Here is an 11,210-nt window from a genome sequence, read left to right on the forward strand (position 1 = left end):
AACCTCAACTTTTTACTTTTCCATAATATTATAAACTAGCCATTTCTATAACAACAAATGAATCTAATCAGTAAAACCCAAAATCCCCCCCCCTTTTTTTTTTTAGTCATCAAGTTTTTGACACCTTGCTAAGCACTGGTGGTACTCAAATATTGTCATGTCCTAAAAGTGGTACAATCTGTGAAAAGGTTGAAAAGCCCTGCCCTAATCATCTTTGATGCTCTTCTCTGCACTCTAACATGTCTGTGTATTTTATCCAGCAACTTCTCTCCATAATATTATATACTATCCCTTTCTGAAGTCAGGGATTAGCAACCAAAGGAGGTTTTTTCCAATTTAATAAACCCACAGATTTCTTTTTAACTTCCTTTATTAGTGGAGTTACTAAGCCTGCATTCCAACCACAGGTACGTATTAATGCAATTTGAGCTTCCTGGAAAGATTTATGTTCCTGAAAGCTTTTCCCATCAGACTCTGTCACGGGTCCTGAACGGAGCTGGCAAAGCTTCATACTTGTGCAATAAAACTTTTGGAAACCCCTTGGGGAAATGAGACACTATTCAATGGTCACGATAAATTAAGTCTGGTAGCTAAAGGAAATCTGTGCAAATGCAGTAATTACCCATGACAAGTAGGTAATTTAGGACATAATCTATTTTCTTCCTTCAGCTTCCTACAATTTATTTGGGCCTTCGAAAAGTGCTATAAAGTACTCACCTATGGTGAATAACAGTAATCCTCCAGGGGAACCAGGCAATATGCTTTATGGGCATATTATATGTTTAACTCTGTGGATCAGATATGTCATGTTTTATTTCTTTTTATTAACTTATTTTCCTTAAAACATAAAGGTTGGACATAAAATATTCTATAAACTAAGCAAAAGCATACTCACAGAGAAACCATTATTTATATTACACCCAGAAAACTGCTTGTAGACTATATTATCAAATACCGTCTTATTAAAGTTGTTAAACCACTTTACAAACTGTTCAAACTGTCCAATATTCGTTTCCAAGACAATGGCTAGAGCTAGACTATTTCAGGGCTTTTCAACCTTTTCACTCATTGTACCACTTTTAGGATATGGCAATATCCGAGTACCACCAGTCGCCTAGTAAGGTGTCAAAAACCTGATGACACCCCCCCCCCAAAAAAGGAAAAAAGTGATAAAGTACAGGTAGTCCTCGATTTACAACAGTTCACTTAGTGACTCTTCGAAGTTACAATGGCACTGAAATATGTGCCCCCCAAGCCACAGCCAAGCAAGACACCTGCCTGCCCACCCGGCGGTGCTCTTCCTCCTGTCCGAGGTTTTCATTGTTGTATTTCTGTTGAGGATTGGCAGCAGGGGTGGGGTGGGGGGTGTTTAGTTTTTATTCCCCCCGTCTGCTGGGTGGTTGCAGCAGGTTTTGGTCACTTCACATGACCCTGGAACACTGTGACCGTCATAAATATGAATCAGTTGCCAAGCATCTGAATGTAAATCACAAGACCCTGGAGATGCTGCAACATTCCAGCTGATCGGTGCTTCTCCTGGGCTCAGCAGAAGCGCCAGGATCAGTGCCGAGCTCCAGCTGGAGCCTGGCGCTGATCCTGGCACTTCCACTGAGCCCTGACAGCCCTGCAGCTCCAGCCATCTCTCGCTCAGGCTTGTGCGGTGCTGCCACCGGTTCAGTTCATTCCCCTCCCCCGCTACCACTTTTCTAGTGCCATAAAAAACAGAATAGAAATGCAAGTTAAGATAGGCAAGAAAACGGTAAGTGAGCGCCTGTCCAGCCTAGACGAGTTCAAATCACCAGGACCAGATGGATTACACCCCAGGGTTCTCAAGGAACTGGCAGATGTGATCTCAGAACCATTGAACTATATTTTTCAAAAATCCTGGAGCACTGGGGAACTACCGGAGGACTGGAAAAGAGCTGACGTAGTTCCCATCTTCAAAAAAGGGAAAACAATGGACCCAGGAAATTACAGACCTATCAGCCTGGCTGAAATGGTATAAGGTTTCCTGCCTGAGCAGGGGGTTGGACTAGATGACCTCCAAGGTCCCTTCCAAATTTATTATTATTATTATGGATTGTCAAGTATCAATGCTGCTAACATTGGATGTTTTTGCTTTGACAACATTTTCTTCTTATGTTTTACTCTTAGAATTAAAGTTAGATGATACTGGGGGGAGGAATGTGCCTGAGAGTTTAGCTAGACATAACAATACTGAATCTAGTGTATGAACCAAGGTTACTGAAATAAGAGATGATAAGAATTGGCTGGGTTGGAGAACTGGAGGGGAGGCCTGCATTTCAAACTAATTGGAGAATGTGATTTATGACTGTTAATTGGAGGAGGGAATTGTGCTTTGATACTATGTGCTCAGGGGAGGGGAACTCAGTTTTTGGCTTCAATTATGTACTTGCCGATGCTATGCTATTCAAATAAAGATTCTTTAAGGTAAACAATGCCTGGAAGTTCTTTGAAGAGTTTCATCTGTCGGAATCATGACATCAAGTCTCAATGAATTCTGAGTTCCCAAAGAAAGCATCCCATCATGCAACTTTTGACTAGGAAATAGCAACATCAGAACTATTCAGAAAGGGTTTTTTTTCTTTTTGCATCTCTAATTCTTCCCTCTTAGGCCACAAGCTGAACACTGGAGAGAGGGAGAAAACTGATCTGAAACCATCCAATCTGATTGCCTTCTCCCCACCTCGGACCCATCCATGTGATGATACAAGGAACATGGCCACTGAAAATTTTGCGGAAATCTTGAACAGACTCAAGGAAACACACGAGAAAGAAGTCCAAGGTAAGTAATGGGGTGTGTGTGTGTGTGTGTGTGTGTGTGTGTGTGTGTGTAAAATAGGGCTTCCGCACTGTCTGGTTAGTTGGATGAATAGGTTTGAGGCAGAGATGTTTAAAATGTAAGAATCAGGTGAAAAAAATGGATGAAAAGTGGAAGGATTGCTGATTTTGTAGAGTTAGCTCTTTGTGAACTCAGCCACTCTTTGAGTTGTCAATTGCAAATACAGTTAAGACTGACGTGCCAGCTTTCAATCTTGCTAGGTTGTGCAGATCTGCTTGCTTGCTTCCCGATTTAATGTTTACATATATGCTGTAGAATGACTTCAGTTTAAATCTACTCTATCATCTATCTGCTCTACCATATATTGATTTCTACCCAACCCATTCATCCATCCAGGAATCCATGCATCCATTCAACCAGAGACACATAAATGTACATACCTATATACAGTATACACACACATTTCTACGCAGGTAGTCCTCGACTTACAAAAGTTCATTTAGTGACCGTTACAACGGCACTGAAAAAAGTGACTTGTGACCGTTTTTCACACTTATAACCCTTGCTGCATCCCCATGGTCAGGTGATCTACATTCGGATGCTTGACGACTGACTCACATTTATGACGTTTGCAGTGTCCCGGTGGTCATGTGATCCCCTTTTGCAACCTTCTGACAAGCAAAGTCAATGGGGAAGCCATATTCATTTAACAACTGTGTTACCAATTTAAGAACTACAGTGATCAACTATGGCAAGAAAGATTGTAAATGTGGCAAAACTCACATAAACAATTATCTCGCTTAACAACATAAATTTGGGGCTCAATTGTGGTTATAAGTCAAGGCCTATCTGTCGATGGAATTGTAATCTAACTAAATGGTTTGGATTCATGCGGTTGGTTACGCCACAAGGAACCAATCATGGTTTCCATCAACCAAATTGAGTGTGTTCTGTGATAGCCAATCATTAGATCTTTAATTGACCAGATTGAATTGTAATGTTGTACATCCAGCAGCAAAGATCACAGATTGTTTCTGAACTCTTCCAGGCCTGCAAACCAAACTGAACGAACTAACCAATGAGAAATGTCGGTGAGTGTAACAAATGCCATTCTGTTGGGCATGGGTTCGTGGACTTACGTTCTTTAGAACAAGACAGAATAAATTAAAATAGAAAATAAAGTTTAAGATCCATCCCTATCATCTTAAGAGCGTTGGGGCTGATGCTGGAATCAAAATCTTTGTTTAGCATCTATAGAGGGGAAACATCTGGACAAACTGAGTTTTGAATAATGGTTTGATGAATAAACTACTATTGGCTGGTTGATCTACACTGAGCCATAAATTACTGCTCACAAAGCACAGTGGCTATGTCAAGCCAGAATGAAGCCACATTTTGTTTAGCCCAGGGGTAGGCAACCTTGACTCTTTTATGACTCGTGGACTTCAACTCCCAGAATTCCTGAGCCAGCACGGCGCAGCTTGGAAACCTCTCCCTTTCCCCTCAGCATGGCTGGCTCAGGAATTCTGGGAATTGAAGTCCACGAGTCATAAAAGAGGCAAGGTTGCCTACCCCTGGTTTAGCCTGATGGGCGAACAATTTCTGTTTCCTAAGTACAGATAATTCATGATTTACAACCATTTGTTTGGTGACTGTTGGATGTTACAATGGCACTGAAAAAATGGACTTGCAACTGATCCTAGCACTAGTGACCATCGCACCATCCTCAGAGGACACGTGATAAAAAATTTGAGTACTTGGCGACCAGCATGAATTTACGAGAGTTGCAACGTCCCAGGATCGTGTGATCACCATTTGTTGCCTTCCCAGCCAGCTTCCATCAAACAAAGTCAAGGGGGGGGGGAAAGCTGGATTTGCTTAACAATGGCATGACTCGCTTAACAACTGCAGCGATTCACTTAACAATTTTAACCAACAAGCAAAAATGATCATTGAATTGGTGAGACTCGCTGAACAGCCTCCTCCTGGCTTAGCGACAGAAATTCTTACCAATTGTGGTCATAGGTTGAGGACTCCTGTACTTTATCTCAGGGGTCTTCAAACTTGGCCCTTTTATGACTTGTGGACTTCAACTCCCAGAATTCTCGTGCCTGGCTGAGGAATTCTGGGAGTTGAAGTCCACAAGTCATAAAAGGGCTAGGTTTGAAGATCCCTGCTTTATCTTGTCTTAATTATCCTATCAGCTCCTATTACTTTAGTTCTCCTTGAAGTTGGAGAGAGAGAAAGAGAAAGAGAAACAGAGAGAGAGAGAGAGAGAGAGAGAGAAAGAGAAAGAGAGAGAGAAAGAGAAAGAGGAAGGGCAGAGATGCATTTTGAGACCTGGGAATAAGGGTCTTCTCATCTTCCTCCCTGTTCCTCCCCCTTGACTTAGTGACAGCCAAAGAATTGAAGAACTATTTACCAAAAACCACCAACTGCGGGAACAGCAAAAGGCACTTAAAGAAAATGTGAGAGTTTTGGAAAACAGGTAAACAGCTTTATCCTATCCCAAGAGGGGCATCTGGAGAGGAGGGGGGGTTCAAAAGTATCATGATGGGGGCTGCAACCACTTGGCTGAAACTCTCTTTCATAAAAGAGACATATCTAATTCCTGCCACCATTCTTCATAAGGTTTTTTGCCTCCAGTCCCCTAACCATTTTTTTGGTAAATTTTGGCCAAATAAATAATAATTCTGAAAAAATATGAACCCCAAAGTGGGCTGAAAGAAATATTCTTGAGGAACAGGAGGAAGAGCCAGTGCCTAGAACAGGGGTAGGCAACCTTGGCCCCTTCATGATTTGTGGACTTGAGCTCCCAGAATTCCTGAGCCAGCATGGCTCAGCTTGGAAACCTCTCCCTTTCCCCTCAGCATGGCTGGCTCAGGAATCTGGGAGTTGGAGTCCACACATCTTAAAGTTCCTGAGGTGGAGAAACAATAGACTAGACCAGGGGTAGACAACCTTGGCTCTTTTATGACTCGTGGACTTCAACTCCCAGAATTCCTGAGCCAGCATGGCTCAGCTTGGAAACCTCTCCCTTTCCCCTCAGCATGGCTGGCTCAGGAATTCTGGGAGTTGAAGTCCACGAGTCATAAAAGAGCCAAGGTTGCCTACCCCTGGTCTAGAAGGTCGGAGAACAGAAATTTGAGTTCAAGACAGAAATGTAATTCGAGAAAGTGTCGTAGATAAGACCCTCCCCAATTTTCACCAAAAATAAACAGAGGGAGGAGGGAAGCACATTCAGACTTGCAAGATTCTATTACTGGAACCTTATAATAAAAGTAGTATTAGCTTTTATGAATTTGGTTTCCAAGTCTGGTCTAGCCTGAAGTACTGACAGTGGGGTTGGTTTGGAATGTCTGCTCCCAACTGGTTTTGGTGCTCTAAAAATGTCACACTGCTATTTTTATTACTTCGAAGGTTGCGAGCTGGGCTGTGCGACAGATGCCAAGTGACTCAAGAACTTGCAAAGAAGAAGCAACATGAGTTCATGAAGGCCCATTTTCAAAGTCTTCAACACATCTTCATCCTCAGTAAGTTCAGAAAATGAATACCTGGATTAGACTGAATAGAAACACGGAAGATTCTCCGGTTGAAAATTTTTGAAGTTGCAGACTTTTATACAATATGGGTAAAGGTAGTCCTCGACTTACAACTGTTCATTTAATGACCATTTGAAGTTACAACATCACTGAAAAAGGGACTTATGACCATTTTTCACATTGACAACCATTACAGCATCCACATGGCCACCTGAACAAAATTCACATGCATGGCAACTGGCTCATATTTATGATGGTTGCAGTGTCCTGGGATCGTGTGATCACCTTTTGTGATCTGCACATAGAATAACAGAGTTGGAAGGGACCTTGGAGGTTTTCTAGTCCAACCCCTTATATATGAGACCCTATATTATTTCAGACAAATGGCTGTCCAGTCCTTCTTAAAAGCCTCCAGTGATGGGGCACGCACAACTTCCGGAGGCAATTTATTCCACTGGTTAGTTGTTCTCACTGTTCTGACAACTAAACTCAATGGGGAAGCCAGACTGACTTTACAACTCTGTTTCTAACTTAACAACTGCAGTGATTCACTTAACAATTATGGCAAGAAAACTCACGTAACAAATGTCTCCCTTAGCAACAGAAATTTTGGACTCAGTTGTGGTCGTAAGTCAAGGACTTCCTGTTGTCACGAATGAAGGCAAATAGACATGTCCTGGGATAATGTTGCAAGATCCAGTCTAGGTCAGTCACTGGGACCAGAGGTTAGTCTTCTGAGCTTTCGGACCCGTTCTGGAATCCATCCTCAGGGAACTTCTCTCTCACCAGGATGGGCTCCAGAACAAGTCCGAAAGCTTAGAAGATTAAATTCTAGTCCCGGTGACTGACCCAGATTGGATCCTGCAATATGTATAGTATCAGAAACCAGTTTTTCTCATGATGGAAAATACCATTTCTTGTATTGCACGTGTAGATTTATAGGGGGGGTTGGTAGTTTTTCATTGTAAGTTTTGTGACAGATGCAAAGAATGTTAAACCGTTGGTGCGTCCTTCTGTCCAATTGTCCGTGACTTCCTCCGACTGTTCAGATACCTGGTAGCTATGGACCTGTGATATATATGTTCTCTTCTGATGTAACCTTGACACCATCTCAGCCATAAGGTATAGAATAGAATAACAGAATTGGAAGGGACCGTATAGGTCATCTAGTCCAACCCCCTGCTTAAGCAAGAGACCCTATACCAGGGGTAGGCAACCTTGGCTCTTTTATGACTCGTGGACTTCAACTCCCAGGATTCCTGAGCCAGCCATGCTGGCTCAGGAATCCTGGGAGTTGAAGTCCACGAGTCATAAAAGAGCCAAGGTTGCCTACCCCTGCCCTATATCATTTCTGACAGATGGCTGTCCAGTCTCTTCTTGAAAGCTTCCAGTGTTGGAGCATTCACAACTTCTGGAGGCAAACTATTCCATTTGTTGACTGTTCTCCCTGTCAGAAGATTTGGGCCATGGAAAGTTGATCTAATTCAACATTTTCCTCCCTTTTTTCCACCTATTCCAGCTAATGAAATGAATAAGCTGAGAGAAGAAAACAAGAGCCTGAAAGAAGAGCTAAAGAGGTTGTGTGGCCCAGAGTAAGCTTTCCTAATTTTATCTCTTGGTGTTTGGGATACTTCTGAGTCAAACCAACATGGCTGACATCTTCCTAGCAAAGGTGGGCTGTCCCAGAATGCTTTTCTCCCAGAAAGGTGAGCTATCTTGAGAAGGTCTGAGAAACGTCTAAGGCTCCTTGGCCAATTAGATTTCAGCTCTGTACACTGAGAAGTTCAAAGCAAGATGGATTTGAAGGATCTCAAGAGCTTCTGGTAGGCTTCGCGTTCCATTACTGGAGAAGAAAATGTCCTGGTTCTGTTCAGAAAAAGGATAAGTCCTTCCACAAATAGAAAAACCTGTGGTTGGACCATATTTTTTTAGCCTGCAAATGAGAACTTGCATAAAGGTTCCAAAACAGAGTACTCAAAACGTCTGCCCTGAAGAAATCTAGCGGATCAGAAACACTTCTACATCTTGATATACACAGTCCTCAGCCGACAACCGGTTGTTTAGCGACCACTCAAAGTTACAACGGCACTGAAAAAAGGGACTTGAACCATTTATCACAGTTACGACCATTGCAGCCTCCCCAGGGTCACGTGATCAAAATTCAGACACTTGGCAACTGGCATGTACTTATGACAGTTGCAGTGTCCCAGGGTCACGTGATCACCTCTGACCAGCAAAGTCAATGGGGAAGCCAGATTCACTTAACAACCCGTGTTACTAACTTAACAACTGCAGTGATTTACTTAACAACAGCTCAAGAAAGGTCATAAAATGGGGGCAAAACTGGCTTAACACCTATCTTGCTTAGCAACGGAAATTTTGGGCTCAGTTGTGGATTTAAGTCGATGACTACCTGTACCTAATTCTCTATTGTGAGATTATCTAATGCAGGTGTTCAAGTGAGTGTTTAGCATTAGTGTTTGGCTTTTCTGTAACTATCTGGAAAAATTTGTTAAAGTATAGGTAGTTCTCTACTTACAATCATTCGATTAACAACTGTTCCAAGTTACAAGAGCATTGTAAAAATGCCAATGAAGGAGAATATTTGTAGCTCAGGGTTGAAATGAAGGCTCCTTGGTGCTCTCTGAGATTGCTTGTTTTCTTGCGGACGTTTCATTACCCAACTAGGTAACATCATCAGTGCCAGAAGGGAGGGTGTTTGTGAGGAGGAGGAGGAGGAGGAGGAGGAGGAGGAGGAGGAGGAGGAGGNTCCTTGGTGCTCTCTGAGCTTGCTTGTTTTCTTGCAGACGTTTCATTGCCCAACTAGGTAACATCATCAGTGCCAGAAGGGAGGGTGTTTGTGAGGAGGAGGAGGAGGAGGAGGAGGAGGAGGAGGAGGAGGAGCACGACGACGACTGTGGGGTCCTTGGTGCTCTCTGAGCTTGCTTGTGTTCTTGCAGACGTTTCATTACCCTAACTAGGTAACATCATCAGTGCTATAGCAGTACTACATCTAGTTTGGATAATGAAACATCCACAGGAAAACAACAATGCTCAGACAGTGCCAAGGACCCTTCACTGTAAAAATGACTTGATTTGACAATGTCAAGTCAAATGACTTGGAAACAAATGACAGCCGATCACAGCATCCCCACAATCACATGGGCAAAATTCATGTGGGGGGGGGGAATTTTGGTAGCTCAGGGTTGACATGAGGTGCTCTCTGAGCTAGCCTGTTTTCTTGCGGACTTTTTATTACCCAAACTAGGTAACATCATCAGGGCTATGCCTAGTTTGGGTAACGAAATGTCTGCAAGAAAACAAGCAAGCTCAGAGAGCACCAAAGACCCCTCAGCTTATCTCTATCCCAAACTTGCCATTTTGGTCCTTGTCCTTGAAAGTTACTCAAATTTTTCATTATCTCCTTTGGCTTTTTTACAGCAAAATTTGTTTTAGCTCTGGGAAGCCAGAATGGCTGGCAGTGGAACCTTGATATATAAACTATCCGAGAAGATTTCATGGGTCTTCTCCAAAGATGACTTCAGCATTCATTTATTTAATGCTGGTGGCATTCCAAGGCATTGGTGATAATTTATGGCTGGGAAGCCATAAATATACTATAAATATAAAAATATATATGCTGAAACCCTGGGAAGACTGCAGAGAAGAGCAACAAAGAAGATAAGGGATCTGGAGGCTAAATTGTTTGTGGGAACTAGGTGTGTCTACTAAGAGAAGGACGAGGGTTGATACGATAGTAATCTTCTAATATTGAGTGGCTGTCACAGAGAAGAGAAGGATGACCTGCTCTCCAAAGCACCTCAGGGCAGGAGAAGAAGTAATGGATGGAAACTGATCAAGGAGAGAACCAACCTAGAACTAAGGAGAAATTTCCTGACAGTGAGAACAATTAATCAGTGGAACAACTTGCCTCCAGAAGTTGTGGGTGCTCCATCACTGAAGGTTTTCAAGAAGAGACTGGATAGTCCTTTGTCCACAATGGCATAGAGCAGGGGTAGGCAACCTTGGCTCTTTTATGACTCGTGGACTTCAACTCCCAGAATTCCTGAGCCAACATGGCTCAGCTTGGAAACCTCTCCCTTTTCCCTCAGCATGGCTGGCTCAGGAATTCTGGGAGTTGAAGTCCACGAGTCATAAAAGAGCCAAGGTTGCCTACCCCTGGCAGAGTCTCCTGCTTGAGCAGGGAGCTGAAGTTGAAGACCTCCAAGGTCCCTTCCAACCGTATTACAGATAGTCCTCAACTTACAACAGTTCATTTAGTGACCATTCAAAGTTACAACGGCACTGAAAAAAGTGACTTATGACTATTTTTCACAGTTACAACCTTTGCATCATCCCCATGATCATGTGATCAAAACTTTGGATGCTTGGCAACTGGCTCGTATTTATGACGGTCACAGTGTCCCGGGATCATGTGATCATCTTTTGGGACCATCGTGACAAGCAAAGTCAATGGGGAAGCCGGATTCACTTCACAACCAGCTTACTAACTGAACAACTGCAGTGATTCACTTAACAACTGTGACGAGAAATGTCACAACACGAGGCAAAACCCCCTTAACCAACATCTCCCTTAACGACAGAAATTTTGGGCTCAATCGTTGTCGTAAGTCAGGGGTAAGCAACCTTGGCTCTTTTATGACTCGTGGACTTCAACTCCCAGAATTCCTGAGCCAGCCATGCTGAGGGGAAAGGGAGAGGCTTCCAAGCTGAGCCATGCTGGCTCAGGAATTCTGGGAGTTGAAGTCCACAAGTCATAAAAGAGCCAAGGTTGCCTACCCCTGTCTTAAGTCAAGGACTACCTTCATTCTATGTTTTAGAAAGCGATTTCAACTGTCAGCAGA

General features: G+C 43.0%; 1 protein-coding gene across 1 annotated transcript in view; it reads left to right on the plus strand.

The window, feature by feature from the left end:
* Positions 1–2,656: 2,656 nt before the first annotated feature.
* The window catches only part of RBBP8NL (RBBP8 N-terminal like), a 30,613-nt gene continuing 22,059 nt past the window's right edge, over positions 2,657–11,210 (plus strand). The window contains exons 1-5 of the mRNA XM_029286005.1: positions 2,657–2,806; positions 3,852–3,894; positions 5,196–5,291; positions 6,224–6,336; positions 7,865–7,937. Coding sequence (XP_029141838.1) covers positions 2,740–2,806; positions 3,852–3,894; positions 5,196–5,291; positions 6,224–6,336; positions 7,865–7,937 — 392 coding nt within the window. The 5' untranslated portion in view covers positions 2,657–2,739. The remainder of the gene's footprint in view (positions 2,807–3,851; positions 3,895–5,195; positions 5,292–6,223; positions 6,337–7,864; positions 7,938–11,210) is intronic.

The sequence above is a fragment of the Protobothrops mucrosquamatus genome, unplaced genomic scaffold (genome assembly GCF_001527695.2).
Source record: "Protobothrops mucrosquamatus isolate PMUCROS unplaced genomic scaffold, P.Mucros_1.0 scaffold2683, whole genome shotgun sequence".
Taxonomy (NCBI): domain Eukaryota; kingdom Metazoa; phylum Chordata; class Lepidosauria; order Squamata; family Viperidae; genus Protobothrops; species Protobothrops mucrosquamatus.